The sequence below is a fragment of the Pieris brassicae genome, chromosome 8 (assembly GCF_905147105.1).
Source record: "Pieris brassicae chromosome 8, ilPieBrab1.1, whole genome shotgun sequence".
Classification (NCBI taxonomy): domain Eukaryota; kingdom Metazoa; phylum Arthropoda; class Insecta; order Lepidoptera; family Pieridae; genus Pieris; species Pieris brassicae.
In genome coordinates this window covers 3,214,343-3,239,192 of record NC_059672.1, presented here as the reverse complement: position 1 = coordinate 3,239,192, position 24,850 = coordinate 3,214,343, and the positions used below count along the sequence as shown (strand labels likewise).

At 32.6% G+C, this 24,850-nt stretch overlaps 1 protein-coding gene across 1 annotated transcript in view; it reads left to right on the top strand.

Moving 5' to 3' along the window:
* LOC123713828 (transcription factor hamlet-like) overlaps positions 1-19,670 on the top strand; it is an 89,909-nt gene extending 70,239 nt beyond the window's left edge. The window contains exon 3 of the mRNA XM_045667708.1: positions 16,933-19,670. Within this exon, the coding sequence (XP_045523664.1) occupies positions 16,953-17,741 (789 nt within the window). The 5' untranslated portion in view covers positions 16,933-16,952 and the 3' untranslated portion in view covers positions 17,742-19,670. The remainder of the gene's footprint in view (positions 1-16,932) is intronic.
* Positions 19,671-24,850: the final 5,180 nt, after the last annotated feature.

The following is a 24,850-nucleotide window of genomic DNA, read 5'->3' as shown; positions in this document are numbered from 1 at the left end:
TATAAAAAGGATACAACATGCGGTCATTTAATTAGTTCACATAGCAAGATGAGTATGTAAATCAGATATGTCGGCATGTGCCATACAAGGCATAATAGCTTGACGTTTCAGGAGCTTTGGAAGAGAAAGCCGCTCGCTTAATTAAGCAGTAGCCCATTTTCGTTGCATTATGAAATGCTATTCAATATTGTGGCCATTGTTCATTCTCTATTGGTTTAGAAATTGTGTGTAATCAGGATGTTATTTAGTGATGAAATTTGTGCCTATTTATATATACGTATCAGTTTTATTATTATCTTTATATCATTAACGTAAGTGTAGTAAGAAAGAATGTGTCCGCTCGAAGCCCTTATTTTGCCAAGTGTCAAACACAATGATACCTGTTTAGCTCAGTGCTAAGCCAACAAGGCGATTAATACTGTATGTATCAGTGTTATAACTAAATGACCGACATCTCTTTCTACACTGTATGTTACTAATAAGCAACTGTATACTTAAATATTTTAATTTTATAAGATGATAAAATCGAAATAAATTCCGTTTAAACATTACTGAAGTCACTGTTAGTCGTCGTTAAACAAATAAATTAACATTTATAAACAATCATTTATATTAATATTTTATCTTTTACAGACTAGTCTTGTTTCAGGCTTAAGTAGTTCAGTAGTAGTTTGTTATATTTAATACTGTGTGTATTCTAAGTTGGAGAAGTTCTTTCCCTTCTCTTCTTACAATAAATATCTCTTTTATACTCTTATGTAATACAGATGTGGATAAATGATAGGATTAAAATTATTATTGTAATACGGTCTAAGGAGTATAAACTCCAAAAATAAGAATGAAGGTGCAGTTTGAACACAGATTAACCCAGGGGGTATCACACGCTTCCGCAATGTAGAACCCCTTCTGGTCCACCACCGAAACATTCAGCTGCTTCAAATTCAGGTGGCTGCAACTTTGCGCTTAAAACTTTCCATCAAGAAATGACTGTACCAATTATTAAAAGACCGGCAAGTCATTGGATGCCCTCTGGCATTGAGAGCGTCACATAGGCATGTCAGTTTACATCATGTAAGCCTCCGTTGCTTGTTGTGCTATAAAAAAAAGTTACGTAATGTATATTTTAAAGAAAAGAGGCTAGTAAGAAACTTTATTAATACTTAGTTAATACATAGATAATACTAGGCTACTTGTTTTTAGTTACAAGTGATACAGGAAACGAGCCGGTCCAACGTGAATCTAAATTTAATACTGATCGTGATCTAGAAGCGGAAATTATTGATTACAGACTATATCTAACTGTTTTATGTGTCGACATTAATGGACATGCTTTAATTACTCTATTTCCCTAACACGTGGTCAGTAATTAGAGTTATTTTATAACGAAATACACCAACTATAATATTGGACCTATGCAATACAGTTGAGTATTATTGTAAAGTTCTTTTTTATTGATAAAAGCTTGCCAACGCTCGGCACACTCATTGGTAAAGTAAACACAATATATAATTTATAATGTGTTTGACATACGCGAGAGATAATGCAAATATTAAACAAAACAATAAAAAATTACAAAATCTAATGTCGATTTTATCCGTTATTTAAACTTGTTTATCCGAATGCTCAATCTGGACATTGGTGAGCTTGAATTACACGGAAGAACGTGTGTACAGCAAAAGTAACGTTAAAATTATACAAACATTTCAGAATAAGGTACTTCGAGAGATAAACCCCCGAAAACGCTAATAAAACTGACTTAAAAAAACCACTAGAATATAATTTTCGGCTTATAACTGTTTATAAGCATAAAGGCTAGATTACATTAAATTTAAAACACACAGAGAAACGATCATGCATCGTTCGAATCGCTTTCATGTTTTTACAGAATTAGATAAAAACGAGTATCATACTTTAATCTGTGGGCGTATATAGGCATAATGTTTTCATCTGTGGTTTTTAAAACGTCATTTGACATTTTTGTTCTGGAGTCAAAATTCCGCCAAACATTTTGCATTTGCGGTCACCGAATCTTGATACATCTATTTAATAAATAATTAACCTACACACCCCCCCCCCCCCCCTTGGTATTATGGGTCCATTTGTATTCGTATCGCCTGAAAAACACAACGTTAAAATCTGTTTTTATATGTTTTTAACATAGTCGTTAATAACAAAGAGAGAAAATAAAATTGTAAATAACAAAATTGCTAACCTTTAGTTATATAAATAAATTTTTACGTTTGTTTTAGTATCAACATCAAATAATATTTCGCTATTCCAAAAATGTCACGGAAAAGGTGAATCCACTTAATAAACGATCCGTATAAAACTCGATCGTAAGTAACAATCATTTTATCGAACCCAATAATTTTGATAATATGTTGATTTTGAATTATTTCGATAATAAGCGTTGCGTGGTACTTGGTAATTTTGATTACGAAACCGATTGTATGATAAAGGGTTGAAGCAGTTTTTTCTGTAATTAAAAAAATCAACAATCTAAAAAACACAAAGAAAAAACAACTTTCAAAAAATTTCCAACATAGTAAGTATAATATAGTATAAATTGTAAATATATATTTGATAATTACGACAGCTAAAAAACTGTCATGATATAAATAAAAAAAAACCTATCTACAAAGAATTACAAAGTTACATATGCGTACGCGCAGGATAAATGGACTATTAAACCATCGGAAATTAGAATAAAACTACATTAATACATAGTATGTATCTATATCATATAACATGGTTTATATACATCGTTATTGAAAGTCCTTCTGACGCAGTGCGGGAGTGATTCTCTTTATTTCTGGCAGTAGTTTCTACGGAATAGAGTTATCTGTAACACAATTCTTGAAGCGAAGAAATGCTCTTCCAAAATGTATTGACGATATGACGAGACAAAGCTCACGTTTCATATGATAATCATCATAATTTTCCAACTCATTTTTATTCTGTAAAGAAAAACTTTATGCTTATCTGAATGCGTAACCGTATAATAAATATTGTACCCACATATACGTTAGTAACTTCACGAACTGTCCACCACAAGCAGTCAGCCCCAGAACTGAATATATTTGGTTTAGGAAGTACAAAAAAATTTGTAGTAGTCTTTAATTATTGGTATATTTTTTGTTATTAAATTAATTAAAATCTGATTTTCTTTGTCGTTCTAAGGTATTCAATTTCAATGCTTTTTACAATGTGACCGATTATATAAATTAAAAAGACACTTAAACGTTTTTATATTTTAATGAAGCCCATATATGAATGCTCCAGTATTTTTACATCGATCTTCATAATCGATGCCTGAAAACACCGGTTTACGATGTTGTATGCGAAATTAAAAAATATAACGGTCTTTGCAATGAATGCCGTGTATGTTATTTACGCCTATTCTGAAGATATAACATTTTTTAAAGTATAAGGAAAATAATTCCTACTTTAAGCTTGTACAGATTCGTTTTTAAATACAGTACTAAATAGGTCGAAAGGAGTCGAAAACAAATATACTACGGGCTTTAGTGGAGATTTTTCATTAACTATTTTACCAGCAGAAGCTTTATCGAGCTTTATCTTTATTAAATAAGACCGTTTAAACTTTAGTGCTTTTTTGTGTCAACTTTTCCGAGAATCGAACGCCGATGTTTTGTGGCATGCGTTCACCTCTGTTATATGTTGTATAATCTTAATATAGGTAATAAAATTCAACAATTTTATGTTGATATGTTAATTATCCGACCTTGAATTTATTAAACCAATCGAGTTGAAAAGGAAATTTTTTTGTCAATATTTAATTGTGAACGTCAATTAAACACCACTAATGTATATATCAAATATAGTGTCTTAATTAAAATATGAGTAAAATTATATCCTATTTATATACATATCACAAGTTCCAGACATTTTATTGTTATCACATTTAACCGCGTTTATCACTATACTGTGCGAATTTGATATATTAAAAAAATGGGTTAAACATTATCGGTTTTTCGTGTAGAATTAAACAAATGAGTAAAATATATTTCTGTGACCATAGGTCAGAATATGATAAATGCAATTTCTATACTTTAAATTTTTTAACAACTTTATAAATAGACAACAAACAAGTACAACAACATAATGACTTAAATAAAACGAACGAAATCATTACATGAACTTAAATTAATAAATCCTTACAAACCTTTATCTATATATAGTAATTTATACCGCATATTATTACCGCGTTTTTCTATCGCATATGGTATACTTAATTTGATAGTTTAGCTAGCCTTTAACTTATTAAAAAATTCAAAAATTGATATATTTTCACAATTTAAAAATATAAATCAAGAACGTCAAATACGCGACAATCACCGTTCAACCTATTAGGATAAACTTAAGAACAAATACTTATTGATACTTTGTCAAAAAAGGTATTTTGTCTTAGTTCTCGCGAACCTCGATTTTGTTGCTTTTGGAGTAGACCGTGGGGTTCAACTGCGCGGGCGCTAATTAAAGAGTTAAACGGGGCCTGATACTTTCCTCGCTCAACGAATAAGTATCGCAATGGAGCGAGCGTTAAAGGTGCACTGCCACAGCGACCAAACTTTTTACATTTGTTTTAATTTTCTTATTACTATGTAGGTTATGAAAATTTTAAATATTGTATATTCTCGCAATACTTTCACGAGATCAAATGCAATAAACACGTCAACAACTAAACACGTGGGCCGCATAATGCCAAAACTTACACAATCTGATTCCTATTTGTCACATACACAATGTCTGTTGATTTGAATATTATTTTAGTGAAACCGATTCGAGTCTGAAATTTATATAAATCTTTAAACACAATTATCATTTATAACTTGAAGCAAAACATCTTTATTTATAAGATAGTCCACCAAATCCAAATCTAACATTACAATAAAAATACTTAAAAGTACAAAAAAAATATTTTTATAAACCTGGGGGTATACGGTACTTATCTGATGTTAAGCGATACCGCCGCCCATTGATGCTCTACATTACAGAGGGCTCGCAAGTGCGTTGCCGGTTTTAAAGGACCCTAAACCGAATTTGTGAGCCTTCTGGAAGAGTGAGTGTAGCGGCGGCTCATTCATCAGGTTGTTCGCCAGTTTGCCTCCTGTTCTATAAAAATATAGTCCATGTTCGTTGAGTGATGCCCATTAAAGTACTATAAGAAAGCCACCTCAACCGTGGGATTTTCTTTTTACTCTGTTTGCAGAATAACGACATCCTAGCATAGTCCACCAGGCGGAGTTAAAGTATGGAATTGAAAGAAGAGTCAGATGAGAAGAGAGAGCGAACAAACAGAGTATCCAACAAGACCATCCGTATACACATCTATATTACAGCTTACAAATTAATACATGCAAAAACAGTTACACAATACATAGTCTATGAAAAGCATTGGCATTTAGCACCAAATATCATCTTTAGGAATCAGTCAAGCCTTAAGTGGGCAGCATTGTTCGTCCATTGATACTTCGGTTACTGTTGCCTCATCCGCTATCCGTTACAAAACCTGATTTGTATCACGCAAGGATAATTTATACGAGTGCACTTTATATTTCAAAGTATGGATCTCGGTAGTAACGTGGTGTTAGTAGTAAAAGTTAAATAACTTATTATTTACTTTTTGTTCGGAAATTTGCTGAAATCATATAAAAATATATATATATATTATTAAGAAAATCATCCCGTTGTTATGTGTTTATTAAATTTGTGTTTAACCTCAACGTAGAAAAATCTAAAAACTGCAATGGACAATTAAATTTATAGACAACAATTAATAAAAAAAAATTCGAAGAATTCATTAATTATTCTGTTGTTTTGTTGAAAGTATAACGTCCTACGTTTACAATAGATAAGTTTTCAACATAGTGCCCTTGAGATAGCCCTAAGTAATGAGAATGAATCAAGCCGCTACTAGCAATTATCTATCGCATTCATACATAATGACTTGTTCTGTCCTGTTATCATCCACAGGTTAAATGAAAGAACAGGTGTGATTATATAATGATAAGTATGGTCACGCAATTTATAAACGAAATCATGTTTGATACAGCTTCAGATTCCACAGTTCCACATAATAACACTATTTTTTTAATCTGTTTGTTATTAGTAATGAGAGAAAATATACTGCCCGATTTTTAACTATAAGTATAATGTAAAAATGTAATTTAATAAATATATTTATGTTTTTTCCTGAGTGGAGTATAGTTCTACAAAATACTTGGTAGTTTTGAAATAATTACGTTAAAAAACAGTCATACAAACTTTAATCAAGAGAATTATCCTCGTTTGTTGTATAACCACTAATTACGATTAGACTAGATTTTTTACAGTGAAAGGGTTACAATGATTAAATATTTAATATGAGTTCGACATTTAAGCAATTTCTAACACATTGGAACACATCTCTTAACTAATAGATTGATAGTTCAGAGCACTAACTCTAACATTTAGTTAGTAAAGTTACTTGGAAAAGGTAGAAAGAAATTGGCATGTCTTCAACCCAAAAATGAACAAATTATCAGGCTTTAAAAACTGATCACCTACTTGTCTAAAAAGATAAATGATGCAAACTATACAATCCTAAGCGCACACCTATAAAGCGTTGTAGCCCTGAGTATGATTAGTATTTAAGTTTCCTGTACATTTCTAGTAATAATAAAGGAGAGACAGATCGATACTTTAGTCGAAATCAACATTAACATAACTCCACATAGAATAATAAATTAATCTTATTTATCTCTAGATACAAGTTTTAATTTATATACTTGTACCAGTAACGAAATTCATTACATATCATTATATACCGGTTTTGAATAATTAAAAAAGTATATCATATTCAATTAATATTTAGGTCACATGTAGCATCGACTAGACCTTGTACGTCAACGTGTATATACGTTGTTTCCTAATGACATCGTCAATCAAGGTTCGCATCTTGTTATTATTTATAATAGAGGTCTGCTCTGATATTACTTATGGTTATTATTATTTTTGAGTTCTATTTATGTATTATTTGCGGTAATTATTAATGGATTAGATGTTGATGATGATGCTATGTTTTTTTTTATTTTTGCGAGTCTCATACTTATTGTTGAAATCCGTCCCAAAAGAACTCGAATGAAGGGTGAACATTTCGTGTTTTTTTAACCGTCAATAAAGAAATTTTATGTGTATTGTTTTATATATATATATACGTACCATTAGTAGTTCCGGGATTCTCTGGATTCGGTATGGCCGACTCCTCGAAGCTGGAGGAGCAACCTCGAGTCTTTTAGTAGTATAGAGGATTTATTTTTATATGCATTGAAACGTTTCTGTGACTGCTGTTGTTAAATTCATACAATCCACAGTGGATTTCAAATATAATATACAATTATTATATTATTATGTATAAAAATCTCATATAAAAATAGTATTGGTTTACATAATCTCACGAAATAACCGATGGTTATGTCAACATAATTACTGTGTAGGAATGACTAGTGACAAGAAATGAATAATTTGCATACGAGATCGATTTGCGTCGCTATTTTCCAGTCCTCATTACTGGATCAGTTTTATTGATACGCAATTAGTTTAATACATTCTGTATAAACACGTTTAAGCGTAAATATGCAATATATGTCGATTGTTTAGAATTAGATTTTGCATTATGTACCTCGGTTCTAGATATAGGTGTTAAAAATATCTATAATTGACCTCAAGGTCTTAGGGCCCTTCAAGAGATTTTTAGCTGATTAATATAACAATTTGCTGATAGGATGTGTATAAAAATAACTATAGTAATTCTACGTGATCTCACTCCAACTATGAAAAAACCAGATAAGGAAACCGGCATACCAATGAAACCAAAGAAAAATGAATGATCAGGAAACAGAGGCCCAGACTTGAAATGTCACTGGTTTTTGAAGTAAGTAATTCGTTTGACGCGTTAGGGAAAAATTATGAGATTATTTTTTTACAATGCGCGCGCACCCCGTTTTTTAAACCGACACCCTGAAGTTAGCTATAGTCAATATTTTATTTTGTGATACTTAAATAAACTTTATTTAACTAGATAATGCGTTAAACATTCAATGTGTTAAATACCTTTTTTATATTGTTAGTATCGTTTTTTTCCATATGTAGAATAAATTTGTTATCTTGTTACGCAAAAGAAGTATAACTTCTAACGCGTCTACATAAGTACCAAGTTCGAGTAAAACAACCACACAATATAAAACCTAGCCTCTTTCACATTTACGCGCGAATTTTATTGACGTTTTGATTTATTCAGTCGTAGAACAAAGTCCAAGAATGTTTAAATACGTTCAAAATCCATATTTTATTCATCTAAATACCAGTTATTAATCGACATGTTGTAAAGACTATTACATACATAAGATACGGGGTCATAGCATCCTCTATGACAATGCCAACTGGTTTATTAACATAACAGATCTAGAACAATCAGAAGGTCGATAATGCATCACACAATAAAAAGCATGACCGGAAAGTTAATGTAATTTTTTTATAATAATCTTTAGCTTTATATGGTTTCATTGCTTTGTTAGAAAAAGTGGATTTCCATCAAGTTTATGAGGATTAGTTTGAATTACCAGGGCGGAATTTAGAGGCCCGGAGGCCTAAGTGCCACAAAGATGTGAAGGTCCCAATTTATTTTTCAAATAAAATTAACAATTATTTTCAGTCGAGTTTTTTAATCTGTAATTTATTGTGGAATCAAGTAATTTAGTTTTATTTCCGAAGTCTCTATTGTGGAAGACCCAAGGCTGCCCTACCCTAGCTCTTTCCCTGTGAATTAAATTCAAAATCATTTATTTATTTAGGTAACACAATATACACTTATGAACGTCAACAAAGAAATACATATTAAAATCTTCTAATATTACATTTAGATCACAGCTTCGATTACCATGTAGTGTTCATCATTAACCTTCTTCACTTATTCTTAGTTATTGAAAACATGATTTTTTTTCATAATTAAAATAATTTCATGATGTAAATATTGTATTACTATTTGTCTTGCCGTTCTGCTGTGTTGTTTGTAAGATAAATCCATTTACATTTTATATTTTTAATTCTGTTTATATTATGGTGATGTATGACGTGTATCTGTTTGGAACATACAAGTTTTATGGCATATTGTTGTTGGGTAGCACTTTTGGAATTAAAGCAAACAGGCCACCTAACAGTAGGTAAAGAAAATTAGAAAAGTCTCAAAAAGGTCTCATTCTGTCGGCTTAGGTACTGATTACTTCCTTTCTATTATAGTGTAAACTCCATGTAACTTCCTTCGATTATATACGGACTTTCTATGAAATTTTGTTCTTTTGTTTACAAATTGGGATTGCTTGCACGCGCAGACTGTTGTTGACCATGACTAATAAGTAGGAGTCATGGATTTTCTATACGTTTTTCTTCTCTCCATTTAACGACAACTGTATATAACGCCATAAAATGCACAGACCTTTCAGTATCGTTATATAGAGTTTACACTGTACTTATAACCTTCACATGTGATTTTTATTATCGAGCCAAACTTACCAACTGACCGATTGTTTTGTAGGTCACCAAACCTATGATGGCGTATTAAAAATTAATTTCTCTTATATACTGAGAAATGTCTATGATCAAATAATTGTAACACCCATCACTAATAAATTTTTACACTAAAATCGATATGACAGCAACCACTTTCACCTATCAAAAACTTTTAAGAACTTTGTACGATACATATTACTTAATCGGCACATTAAAATATATCTTAAATTAAAGTCGTAAGGTTTTAAATTATAAAGTCTTAAACATGTATTAGATCTATTTGGTTCAGTAGAGTATGTGATAATCTGTGACACCAACTACATCCGGTCGCCTAAGGCTTCGAGGCAATTTAATTTTTGTCCATACCGATAAACACCGTTGTAATTAGATATTGATGTCTATTATGTAACAGCTTTTTTGTAATTGTCAAAATCTGTTTAAATTGAAAGCAAGTAGATAAGACGTTTATTTTTACATTCTTTATTTCTAAACACAGTCACAGAAGGTAATGAAATGGACAATAACAAAAAATTTATTCACATAAGTTATTTCGCAACGGGCAGCCTTAACGCTGACAAGCGATTTCTTCCAGGCAACCCTAATTTGGAACAACAAAAAATAATTATATATTGTCTGCTTTTTACCCATACTGTTTAAAATATATGTAATGTCTTTACTTTATACTAATAAAACACGTGATGCATCTCTATTCGATATTTACAAATTATTTTTTCAAATTTCAACGAGGAGTCTAAATCGAACTAAAACTTCTAAGCCCCAAAGAGCTGTATTTTGCAGTCAAACAACTTAAAACAACAGTGGAATATGAAGCTTGAGTTCCCATAATTTATTAGGGATTCGTATAATAAAACGCCGAGTGATAAATGCCACCTACGTATGCGTTGGCGCAATGTCGTGTTAAGATTTCACTGTGCTTTGGTATGCTATTGTACCGTTACAATGAATTAATTACGTACAAACTGAGAGGGTCCTTAATTAACTTCAGAATATTAATTGCTGTTTATGTTCATTTTCAGTCTGCTCCCGACTAATAATTGTTTGTTATTTATTAAAACTTGCAAACATTATAGAACAATCAGACTATGAGGCCAATGATATGGCTGGTATATGGCTGATCTTCTTAAATTAAAAAAAACGATGCCGTTATGCTGGCAACCCTGAAACATATTTATAAAATTTTATCTAAAATTTCAAAAGTAAAACTTAAATTTTCTGAAACCTAACCTTTTATTTTTCATTTAAATCATAAAGATATCAACGAAACAAAGAAATAAAATAATACTATCAATAATTTAAAAATGCTTCCTGAAAAAAAGATTTTTAAAGATAAATTCGCCAATCAGCGAGCAATACATCATTTCAATACCGACTTGTCACCACAAATGTAAATGAAATGCAACTTTACCAAGTTCGACCTAATGGTGCCCATAAATTAAACAACAACACACTCTGTTATCTATTCCTGTACATAGTTAAGACATTATTTATAAATACTATTTCCTTAAATCCTCAAATAGCTATTTAATGTTTTGTCCGTATCGCTCCAGTGTAAATGTCAAATTAAAAACGTGACAAAACATTATCTTACTCATTTAGAATCTTTTGATTTCCCATATAGGGTAGACTGGGTACAGTTGAAACAATTTGCTAATGTCGCCTGTTGCATAGGAACTATTTGTCCAAGCGAGAAATGTATTAAATTGTAGATCATATATCTGTCTACCAATGGGCAATGTTATTTGAGATCATTATGTTGTATTTAATGTGTAATGCCATACCAAAAACATTGTGTTTCAACCTTACCCACGTCAGGTTCGGTTGAAATGCCTGGTGTTAATTGAAACACATGCAAATAAAACAAAAAATTATAAATTAATTAACTGGTATGTAAAAACATTTGATGTAACACTATAAGATAAGACTTAAATTTCATCTTTAGAAAGCTATTAACATTTTAATGTTTTCGTGACATATTTTATTACGTATATGCAATCAAAAAACTTAGCCGGGTATTAAACACATTATACACAGTTTGACCATCATGGTTCAGCTGACTTCAAAGGTATTTGAAACATTAATAATTCATAGGCTATGTAAATATTTAATCAAATTGAAGCCTACACTAATTTATTCAAAAGTACCAGGCACCTAGAACATCACGCGATTTGCAAACAACCAGTTCTCAAAATGTCGCAATTTGGCGTGTGCTTAGATAGAGGTTTGTAATTAGATCAGAACCGGTCATAACTCGATAAATGCCCGTAAAACGAGGAAATGGCACCATTTTCCATCATCAAGTGGTAATCCACCGATTAATAAAGGATTATCAACACCTGAGGTTATATTATAAAACTTGGATCGTGTTTATTACAAGAACGGCATTAGTTTGAGTTCACACATTGCGTGCATCTATCAAAAAAATGAAAATAAATTAGTGGCACTTAAGGTCTAGACCTCAGACTAGTATCTGTTTGACCATTAGTCAATCTAATAGATAAGTAGGTGGTCAGACTGAGTCTGACGCACGCTGACTTTTTGGGTCTAAGGCAAGCCGGTTTCCTCACAATTTTTTCCTTCACCGTTCTAGCTAATATTAAATCCGCGGGGTTCGATCCGTCGAGATGAGAGTCGCACTCTGAAGCCACTAGGCCAGTGTTCAATTATTTATCACAATTATTTATTCAAAACAACAATTAGTTAGTGTTAGTAAATTAAAAGTATTCATTTCAAAATAAGTAACGATAATGCTCTCTGAATGAGTTTCCTAATCAGAAAACAATCTTATATGCGATCATGTTCGTTATGATTACTTTAAACTTAGAATTATAAAACTGTGTATAAATTATCGTACTTAACAGCATGAACTATGCATGACCAATTTCTTAATATGTAATACAATATAAATAAAAGGTATTGTACATAGAATTGAGATTGTATCAATATTTTTCTTAATTACATTATAACAAGCCACATGATATATGAAGCTTCAGAATAGTTCCGGAATGGAGTTACCTACAAAGAATTAAAAAAAATAAAAAACACCAAAACCTTTTTAGGTCTGAGCCTCAGATTTTTGTATCTGTTAATCCAAAAGGCTAGTAGGTGATCAGCCTTCTGTGCCTGACGCACGCTGTCGACATTTGGGTGCAAGACAAGCCCGTTTCCTCACGATGTTTTCCTTCACCGTTTGAGCTAATGTTAAATGCGCACATAAAAAGAAATTCCTTTGGTGCACAGCCGGGGATCGAACCTACGACCTTAGGGATGTGAGTCGCACGCTGAAGCCATTAGGCCAACACTGCTCTACCTACATACAAAGAATACTAAAACAAAATTAATCTGGATATTATGAAGGTATAGAAAAAACTATGTTAACCAATCGGTATTTAAGATTTGTCTTTTAGCATGGTGAGAAAGTTTATCCGTAACAACAAAATCCAAATGAGAAAGATCGTGTTCCCAGCGGTATCTTACAAAATATACAGAAAAAGATCGCTGCAATGCTATGGGCTAACTTTGACAAAAAAAGATCCCGATTTCTGTATTTTCTCACGATGAACGTCAACCTGATTCTCACATTCAGTACATTTTATACTTTATATAGGTAGTAACGTAATGCGCCTGCGTGACAAATCACTTGCAATTGGACGGAATGCGCGCCCTAACTTGGCTGGCCCTATACATTTCTTAGATTCTTCTCAAGTTCTTAACTGAAAAGAAATATTATCATAGCATTAATTGCCTTAAATGGTTTTTCAATCTTCAACTATAAGATAACCCATAAACTTTAGTATGACATTGCGTTTTAGTAATGGCTACACATATGTACAATATCATAGAATAAAAATAAATAACTTGCAAGCCTTCTGCTATGTGTCCATGTATCACTTAAGATCAGATGAACCTCCTGGATCCTGCCCGTTTGCCCTGTTATATAGAAAAATATATTGATTTGTAAAAGGGAAATGGAACGTTAGAGAATCAATTGAACATGTTATTTATATATAATATTCCACTCATAATTATTGCCGTTCAACTGTAATATGTGTGAGTTTATTCAAGTTATCTTATAATCTGTTAAAATAAACACAGACTAGTATAGTAACTTATAATTTGCAATGTCAAACAAAACTGTATAAAAATTGCATACAATTTCTAATCTATTCTTTTTATATAAGTCACTTGTCGATAGTACTGATCAGAATATAAAAAAAGCATTCATTACTGCATATGTATTGCATTACTTCCTTGTGATACATCTCTCATAGCATATGCCACAGATTATAATCCTTATACCCAGCAGCCGAGCTAACGGTCGATATCATAACTTGGCTCGTCGCGACTCGTTTCCTAAAATAGCAGTCTTAAATATATCTAAAAAACTGTGTGAATCTCCTCCGACCGCGTTTCAATAAGACTTTATCGGAATGTCATATTGCAAGATATCAAATGGATAATTCATACATCCTTTTTAGGTACCATATCAGAAATGAAGTGATTTAGAGCGCTTTATGTTTTTGTAAATGATTTATTGCTTTATGTATTACATAGTTCTTAGCTCTAATTAGTCTGTTGTGTTTTAATAACGTTAATAAACAAATACAATGAATTTATAATTGTGTTACAAACGTAAACTGATTTAAGATAAAGCTAATTTCATGTATAAGTTACTAAAAGTAATACTTACATCGCCAAAATGAACCCTACATATATTTGTTCCGCACTACAAACCAAGCACAACTATCTTACAAAACAAAGCATATAATGATTTGACTGTAACACGCCATTTTAGCGTTTATCGTATTCAAATAAGTGTTATAATACCACACATCATCTGCATATATCTAGACAATATTATATACTTGGCGTTGATTCGTGACTATTTACGACGAAGCATTGCATAAAGTAATATAACGTATGTTCCATTAATATATGCAATTCAGAATCGTATGCAAACATAAACTCTATTATGAAACTATAATCAAATCTATATAAAACGATCTGAGATAAAATAACGTCTTATTTCAATTCGCGCCTCGCGCCCAATATCCTGCTTACATTATTACCTAGATATCAATTTATATGACCCACATAAATACCGATAATAAATAGCTGTTATATTATTATAGAATTCGACACAAAGCCCACAAAAGTCGCTTCGGAATGGCTTGGTAGCGGCATAAATACCGCTTCAAATGCTAATATATCACAAGGCGGCGCGGCGTGATAACGCTCATTGGCCACGGTCTTTAGATTAACATACATAAACGCCGTCGCCCCGCCTACCACGTAACACGTCATGTCTCACGTTAATTACGTGCTAATTGCACGGATCGTGATGTACTAACTTCATAGAGAACGCTCGATATTCTTTATCGATCGATCGATCAATAGCCGACTAATTAATTTCTAAGCACCTACTTTTATCGTCTACGTGAAAATATTGGCACGGCAACGTGTCAAAGCGCTAATCGGCTAATAATTGCTTTACAACGAGAAATAATAAAAAAACTAAAATTTTCTAGAACAAATTACGACGTTTATCATAACTTTACATACATGGCTTATCAGTAGAATAATTTTCTTAATTTTATTGGTTGTAATAACCTGTGGCATCTACAGAAATAGGCATCGAGGAAGTAGAGATCAGGGCTTGATGGAATCTCGCTTTAGCTGTTCCTATGTTTTATACATGAACCACATAGGTACTAGGACAATTCAATAATAAGTTATTAATAAAATTTATATCGTCACACTTATGTATATAACAACGTTATATTTAAATTTAAGTTTTAGTGAGCAACTATTTGTCACGTCATATTTTTCGATAAGGAAAGTTCATGAAAGAAGTCAGAAAGAAGCCTCTGCCTTATTTGTCGTAACTTTAAATAACACAAAAATGAAAGAAAATTATGTTCCCAATAACAAGTATTAAGTGAATAAGAACTTAGCAATTCGAATTTCGAATTTTGCTCCTAACGCCATAAAGGAAACTCTCGCAATACAATCAGTGTCCAGCAACAAATCATAAGCTAGCCGCGTTGCTCACGAGCTCACCTAATAAGGTTCCGGATGTCGATGCCCGGCGTGTACAAAGGATTTATGTCGGCTGCTTTTGGTGCAAATTAGCAACGTGTCAGTACGTAGGCGTGAGCTAACAAATTTGTTCACCCGGCACCCCTCAATAGAAAGATTGTCTGATGTGTCATTGTATAAAGGGACTTTTGCACTCGACAATAAATAAATATCTATCTCAGAGTAGAACTGTGAATGTATGTTTAATGAATATAAATTTAATGCCTGAATTGTTGACAAGTGCAGTTGTTGGCCTAGTGGCTTCAGCGTGCGACTCTCATCCCTGAGGTCGTAGGTTCGATCCCCGGCTTTGATGCACCAATGAATTTTCTTTTTATGTGCACATTTAACTTTCACTCGAACGGTGAAGTAAACATCGGGTGGAAATTGGCTCGATTTAGACCCAAAAAGTCGATAGCGTGCGTCAGGCACTAAAGGCTGATCACCTTCTTGCCTATTCGATTAACTAATGATCATGAAAAAGATACAGAAATCTGAGGCCCAGACCTAAAAAGGTTGTAGCGCCATTGATTAATTTTAAAATAACGTTTAAAAGTTTAAGTTTATAATAAGATTTAAAAGTTGTACGTAATCCAAGACACTTCGTAGACTATGGTAAGATTTTGATATTTTTGTCACAGCATCGATATTATGTATGGTTATTAAAATTTCAAATGCTCCAGTTTCGATGTCGCAAGCCGGTGGGCGGGAAGGCAAGTACTCGCGTAGGTCGCATTGATCAGATGGCCACCCCACCAACATTTCGCAATATTTTACCATACTGACATTTCTAGGATATTCATCATTAGTGTTACCTATCATTCGAATTGGAGTATGTAAAAGTTGTTATTCGTATATCAAATTGGTACACTTTAATTGGTATAACGAGTTCGTTTGAGCGGATTTATGTATTTTGTTGCGAATATGCCAGTTTGCTGAAAGCTCGGGTGATGAAATAAATTAACGATGTGACCTTAAATGTCAATCAATTTTCATTTATTGACAACTTAATGATGATAAGATGTATCTTACTTTAAGACACGTAAAATAGTTATTCCTATCTATGGTTTAATTTAGGTCCTTTTATATATATACATAAATAATATTATATTAAAAATATTTAATTAATCGTTCCCCTACAGACATACGAACCAATTTCCTATTGTTTTGGACAACTTTACATTTGTAACAACGTGTCTATGTTGTTAAATTTTAAATATAGTTTTGAATTTGCGAAATATTAAAACTGTGTTTTCTTTGTTGCAGGTCGGTGGCGCACGAGCCCGATGAGCGCGTGCGCTGCGGCCGCCATGCGCGAAAAGCACGCGGCTCCACGCCGCCTGGCATCCCCGCCATCTTCGCCGCTAGATCACCACCCCAGCCCACTAGGCTCACCACGGGCCGACGAGCCGCTCGACCTCAGAGTCACTCACAAGCGCCCGCAGAGGCTCGAAGATGAAAACTGCAACCTGATTACTCCCTCACCGCCACCACACCCCACACACCCAGCACATCCAGCTCATCCAGCGCACCCTGCGCTCCTGCAATTCTGCAGAAGGCTACCCTTAGCATTGCCAGCGTCATTTGGACGTTACCCCTTTCTTCCAGCAGCGGCTGCAACACTCCTCACCCCTGGAGCCCCTAGACCGCCACCGCTGCCCCAAAACCCTGGTGTGAACAGAGCGCGGGACCGCTACACGTGCTCCTACTGTGGCAAAGCATTCCCTCGTAGTGCTAACCTAACACGACACTTACGGACGCATACTGGTGAACAGCCGTATCGGTGCAAATACTGTGAAAGATCGTTTTCAATATCTTCAAACTTACAACGGCATGTGAGAAATATCCACAATAAGGAGAGACCGTTTCGCTGTCGTCACTGTGACAGATGTTTCGGCCAACAGACGAATTTAGACCGGCATCTGAAGAAACATGAGGCCGAAAACGGGGACGACAGTCGCAGGAGATCCCCAGAAGAGACGTACTTCGAAGAGATCAGATCGTTTATGGGCAGAGTTGCGCCCGCGCGGCGAACGACAGCCGCCGCTGCTGCGAGCGCTGCAGATCACACTTGATAGTGATTTGCTACATCAATCATCGCTACAAAAATCTGGTCGATGCTTCCAAATGACTCAATAGTGTTGTAAATTTGCTCTCTGACTTGTGATCGATTAGTATTAGCGCCAAGGTATCCCTTGCCTCATATTTCTGTTCTTACTTTATCTGTGTCATGTTAAAATTGTTAACAGATTCTTTATATATTTAGTTGTAAGATAATTCCTAACAGCTCTTACCGCTATTGTTTTTTACTCTTGGGCGCAGATAAGACACATAAAACTAGTTTAAGGTAATAAGTTGCAAGACGTGATACGATATCTTATCATAAACTTTGATGTACTTATTGTAAATATAGATAGCTATTGAATATATATTCTTTAGATAGTGATGTAATAAATTTTTATGAGCTTGGTCATACCTAGTAAAACAATCAAATATTCTACGTGTTCAGAGTGTTCGCTATGTTAGAATAAATTTAGTATTGTATGTGTACGTAGTTATTTTGTATTATTTTGTAAATTTTGCTTTGTATGATGTTATATTAATAATTTAGTCTGAGAGAAAACGCCGGTTACCAATAAACATTATAACTTGTTGCTTATTGAAGATATTATAAATATTTTTATTGTGTGTTAGAAAATATATTCAGGGAATTGTATCTTTACGTTGGATAAATTATTTTATGTCTGTATTAAATTGCAGATGTCAGGGGAGGGCCCAATAATAAAAAGGTATTTGTATCGAGTTGTCAAAAATATGTAGATTGTTATTCACTTCTCAAACTGCACGTTATATCGAAATAGAAAACCAGAAAAGTAGAGTAAAAAAAGAAAACTTAAGTTGTTTATTTTACGGTTTAATTGCCTTTAATGCTTTGCTGATTGCCGCCGTAAATGTAAGTTCACAAGGTCTAATTTTGTACTATTTACGTGTATCTAAAGGCGACAGTATTGTCATCTTCGTGTATATAAATCCCATCTGAGTAAGATTCAGAAACGAGACTAAGAGCGCCTCGTATGTCAAAATTCAATAATACAGACATGCAGAAGTAACGCTAAGTCTACGTTTCGAATGTCACCTTAAGTTTTGACATGTGTCAAGACAATCGATACAAATGCCATAGAGCCCAACGTTGTTAAGTTTCAAATTATTATTCAAAATCACATTGTATATAAAATTCTATATAAAAACTGTTGTAACGTTTATTATCTAAATTTTACTAAATTAAGTAATATGAATCTGTGATTTTATTTATTTACTTTTGAAATTTTCGATTTATTCCGAACAGTTTTAGGACGATGCCTCTCGAAGAACTAATTTAAACGTTCCTCTAAGTATAGATAGATCTCTATTAAATGTTACGAGTATGAAATTCTATATTGTAATTAAAAAATATTTCTTCTAATACATTTAAAATTCCTTACTGTTGATAAAAATAATAATTTATTAAATACAAATTAATTCTTAATTCAGTTTAAAAGTCTCGAAACATATTTAAAAAGATATAGTTTTTCGAAGTTATTTCGGTTCAAAACCCACAGTTTATGATTATTTCTGTCACAAAACATAGGATTGGAGATGTAAAACAAAAATCGAAGTGATGATTATGATCGGTCAAATGGTAAGACGCATGACGCGACTCTGTGATTGGACTAGAGATACCGCTGACCAATCAAAATCAAACGAAGCCGTCTTATCTTCTGTTTTACAACCCCACATACATAATCTCTACATCTAAGCCTACCGACTATCATCCGTAAGTAAAATATAATAACCGCATTTTCCTTAACAAGACGTTACCCTGTAATATAGAATACGTGTGCCTTACTATGTTAATACTCGTACCAAAATTATTTTTTTATGAGATGCTATTTAACTTATGTAGTATAAGAAATAGAGATTACTTCATTTTGTACTTTTCATACCTATTAGTCGTTCAAAGGTCACCAATTACCTTGTCAAAATGAAATAAATAATTTTAAATTTATTTGTGTATTTATTTTATCCGCAACCAGAGCTTAGAGAGCAAACCCAGAGCAGATTATTTAATTTTTTTAAGAAGAAATAAAAGAACTATATATAAAATAAGCTCTAGCCCTAACACTAGAACCCTGCGTCGTGGGCGTCGTGGGCAGTCACATCTAGAGGCAACGATAGTTAAACAATACTTTTAACTTTAACCTATGACATTTTTAAAGGACATTGCTGAAGTTAGTGAAAGTGTGAAGTAAGAATAAAAAGAAATGCATTTAATATACACCAATAATATTCCATAAATACTTACGGAAAGTATTAAAAAACGCCAAATTTCTTCATAATTTAAATTGTTTCCACTTTCCCGCCATTTCTAGAATATAATCATTTTAAGATATACTAAAATAGGCGTCCTGTTATTTCGACTTGATTGAATGACAACAAAGCATAGACAATCGAAAGACCAACTTTACAATTAAAATACGTATTTACTGTATATTACTATATACAATAAAATAAAATATTAATACATTTACTAATATTAATACGTTGGTTATGGTTACTATGTTTATAAATGTCTCCTTTTTTTATTTCTCAATGCCCAGTTATACAGATAATAAACTAGAGCAGTATCTTTATCTGTGGTTGAACAAGCGTTTGTATTTAGATAATTAAAAGCTATAGCCATTTTAACCGAAGGGCAGGTTGGACCGATGTCGTGAGACCCGCCTCACCAGCTAGCTTAGGATATGATTACATTTCATAGCCATTAATTTGCGACAAACGAAACCGCCCAACAGGCAGCCATGTTGCTATTTTAGATAGATTATAAAAGCAATTAATTGTTTCAGTATTCTATATTTTATAATTAAGTTCTGAAGCTTAATTAAAACATACGATCAAAATAATTGATTAACAGAAAGTAGTTCAAATCGCTTTAATATACATAGTTATTTGACTACAAATATTTCGAAGAAAAACATTAATGAAAATAACTAAATTTTATTAAAAGTAAAGCGAATAATTTAGAACGAAATATTTCTAGGAAATCTAGTACAAAGATGAAACATTAGAAAAAGTAACTGTAGATCTGAATATAAATAAAACTACATACATTTGATATTATTATATAAGTAAGATCATTTAAACTATCCTTTCTAGTTCATATAGAGCAACTGAGACTAAATTCCATTATGTATAAGTATCTGTTATACCTACCTGACTCTAATGAAACACTTAAGTTATGAGCGAAAGCGGTCTGTTATATAATACACTGTGTTATTAATAACGTATAAGTGAAATACCACTTTTTTAATATAAGTAATATTACCTTTTATTAAAGGTAGTTTTAACAGTATAATACACTCACGTGAACAAAGTGTCGTCTAGGAAAATCAGCTCCAATCGTATAAACCAATTTATTGATTAATAGCTACTACTAGAATGAGAAATATCCCTAACGGATAACGTTCATTTTCGTCCATAGTTGGAGAAATAGACGACAAATTAACAAAAACCCTTATTATTCATAACAAGCAAATCAGTCGAATTGAATTTTTTTAGCTAAAGGATTCATTCGTCTCTTTTTGTCAAATTGTGTTATGCTGATTAATATATGCTGATAAATTGATTCATTTTCATTTAGGATTTTTAGTACTAGATGATAACGTCAATACAAAATTAAGTAACGGAAAATGTTTATAATCAAAAAGGTTTAGTTAAAAGAGAGAGTGCACTAGCCTCCACGTTAGGATTCTCTATGTCGTAAAAAGTAAAACGTAAGTTAAAGAACGGTTGACGAGGTCTAACTAGACACCGCTTTGAGCTAGTGACTAGCGGCGAAGTGAGTTCCAATGCTGGGTGGGGCAGATTGCACCACGATGACACGGCCGGGCGCTTGTTAGCGGTCGGCGCGTGCGCGCCACTGTTGGGTTGCGTTACATTATTTATTGCTTATTGAAAAACCGCGCTCGCTTTCGCACAATTATGATTATTGTGGTCAATCTATTTTTTTACATTGTTTGGTAATAGCGTTTCTAAGAAATCTTCTGAAATGAGAGTACGCATATCGTAATGTTTAATGACATTTATTTTAAAGGTTATTATGCAAGTGTTTACATTAATTTAATGAGATTGACGATAAACACAGATAAGGTCGGTACTTTTTAAGTGGTAAAAGTTCAAAAAAAAAAAATAATAAATCTTTAGTTTATGTACACATTAAAGGGTATTGCGTGTATTTTTACAATTGCATAAAGTCCGTAGCAACTATTGGGGCAGAAATTGTCTTGTTTAAAAAAAATTACAGCATAACATAATCTAAAACATTGTTACATTTAAAAAACCACTGTGAGGTCTTGAGGTCTGAGAACAACAAAGTCAACAATCACATAATTACCATCGTTTTTATTGGTTTGTGACACGCTACATTATCTTGTCTGTTGTTATTACGATTATTTTTACACCAATGCGATATCATATTGTTGTAACGAGCCCACTCTGTTATTCGCGTGTCAATCACGAATATATAGAGGCTGTTCAAAGCGAGACTTTTGCAAATGTATATAAATTTAATTATTCAATAAATCGTCAACTCATAAGCGATCGATCAATCAACCAGTAATTAATAAGGTCGTGTCTAATTCAATGTTGTCATTACGTAAATAATTTTGATTAAGATGTCCAACATCCTCAGTGTTTGAAGAGGTCTTTCAAGCAACTTTCTCTCAAGAAATATTTCAATTTAATGAGTGGCGTCAGATTTCATGTTTTGTGATAATAAATAGGCAAGTAGTTGATCAGCCTTAACACACGCCGTTGACGTTTGTGGTTCATCCGATGATGATTTCCTTCACGGCGTTAATTGCGCAAGTCGAAAGAAAAGTCTATGGTGCGAAACGATTTCAAAACAACCTCCGGGCTTAGAGGCGCACGCGCAAGCCACTTCAAATTAAAACCTCTTCTATTACATTAAAAAAATGAAGATATCGGAGCAATATCTATTAAAATTTATGGTAACCATATTGCAGGTGTAACTCTTCTATGAACATATATAGTAGTTGTAGTGTTTAGGTGATTTATAAAAACTGAATCATTTCTATAAATTTAGGTATACGCTGTGATGACAACAGAGAATAATATAGTAAAAACGGTGCAAGTATAATTTATATATGAAATGGATAGAATTTAATGATTAATCAAATGTAAATCAATAAACCTGAAGTTTTAACACTACCTTTTAGAATCGGTATGTCAACGAAGAACTTCAATTTAATTACTACTTATTTTGGTAAACACGACCATGGATGGATGGACCCATTTTAAGTTACTTTTGATACGACTGGTATGTTCGTTATAGCTTCATCATTTACACATTTTAGAGTGGTCCTGTATTTGATGAAATACAACCTCTTTCTTTGGAGATTTTAAGACGGTTTATTTATTTCGTAATTTCAACTAACAAATAATATATAACAAAAATAATAATACTAAAGATATAGTCAAAGATATATACAAAAAAGTTCAAATATTTACTGAAAAAATCAACAAAAATAAAGAGAGAAAGAAGGGAGATTTAATAAATATAGGTCAACGTGTAAGACAAGGAGATCCAGAAGGAAATAGAATAAATATCAATAGAATAACATATTCGTACTATCCAATTAAGTAGACGATTTGTTGATCGTGATCCAAGACTTAGATAAAAAAAGTCTTAACAACAAGTGAACCAAAGCAATGACAAACTCCATAACCTATCTCAATTAATGGGAACGAGATTAAATATGTCCAAGTCATAGAATATTTCACAGACCTGAGTTTTAAAGAAGTCCACTAGAAGAACACTAGAATAGGAAATTGTGTTGAAGTGATATTGGACATTAATAAATAAATAAATAAAAAACATACTATGCAATACATGTATTATTTTAGTTTTAAATGCGGCTGCCAAACTTGGATCCACACACAATGCCGAAAAAAAATGGGGTTTGTCAAGAATAGAATCTTATTAAAAATAAACAAAAGAGATAGGATTAAAAATACTTAAATTAGGAAAAGGACAAGCAGGTGGTCATGACACACATTACGAGAACCTGAGAAGTGCAGCAAAATATGATGGTACTAGATAGATTGTACCAAAAACGTAGATATGTGCAAAATATGAGAAGACGATATAAACCAGGTTGCAGGCAAAGTTTGGTCAAGTGTAGATAGAAAGAGAGGGGAATAGAAGAGTCTGGAGGAGGACCTTAACGGGATTGGCAAACAAAAATTAATTTTTAAAATTAAAATTAAATTTCTGTGTATAAGGAAACGCAATAATATTTTTCATAGTAGCATAAAATGAATTTGACAGAAAGACAGATAGTTTTGAAACAGTAATAAGACTAATTTAGTTCTTAAGAATGAGACTTGGCATTAATTTGAAAGATTCTGGGTCTAGAATTAAAAAATTGTGTGCGTTGTGTGTAAATGTGTTTTGTTGATCAGAATAAAGAGTAATTCAATTAATATGAAAAACCCTAGACGCTTACTTTCTATATGATGAGACGATAATATTTTACAATCCATTTTCTCTTGTTTATGTGTTTTCTAAATTGCTTTCATTACTATAATATAAATAACATCCGGTGGTAATTTAATCAAAACATGATCACGAACAAACAGCTCGACTTATCGAAGACTATAATTATGCACAAACATGATATTTTGGATGCTTTCGTAAAGCCTTTAAAAGTTACTGGAAATAATTTATTGTATAGGGATTGGACACAAACGTCAAAAACATATCAAAATGTTTTTAGTCATTTTCGAGCTTTGAAGATCATCATTGACTACCCAAATTAAGAGCGTAGGGCGAGAAGAAAAAAATCTATAAAAATCTAAAACAAAATAATAAGTACCTACCTCTTTTAAAATATACTAACGACTACTATATTTAGCATTGGTATCCATACATAGATATCCGAAGTTGTTTCACGGAGATGCATACAAGCGGAACATCGAGCAAAATACTTTGCCTTTAAGAATGATAGCAGTTCATACTGTCGAATTTTTCGTTAAGCAAAGGAGTGTACTGAACCCAAAAGACGCAATCTAGATGGCTTGACGGGTCGACGTCACCCGTCAGCTTGTCACATTATAAATTCAACCG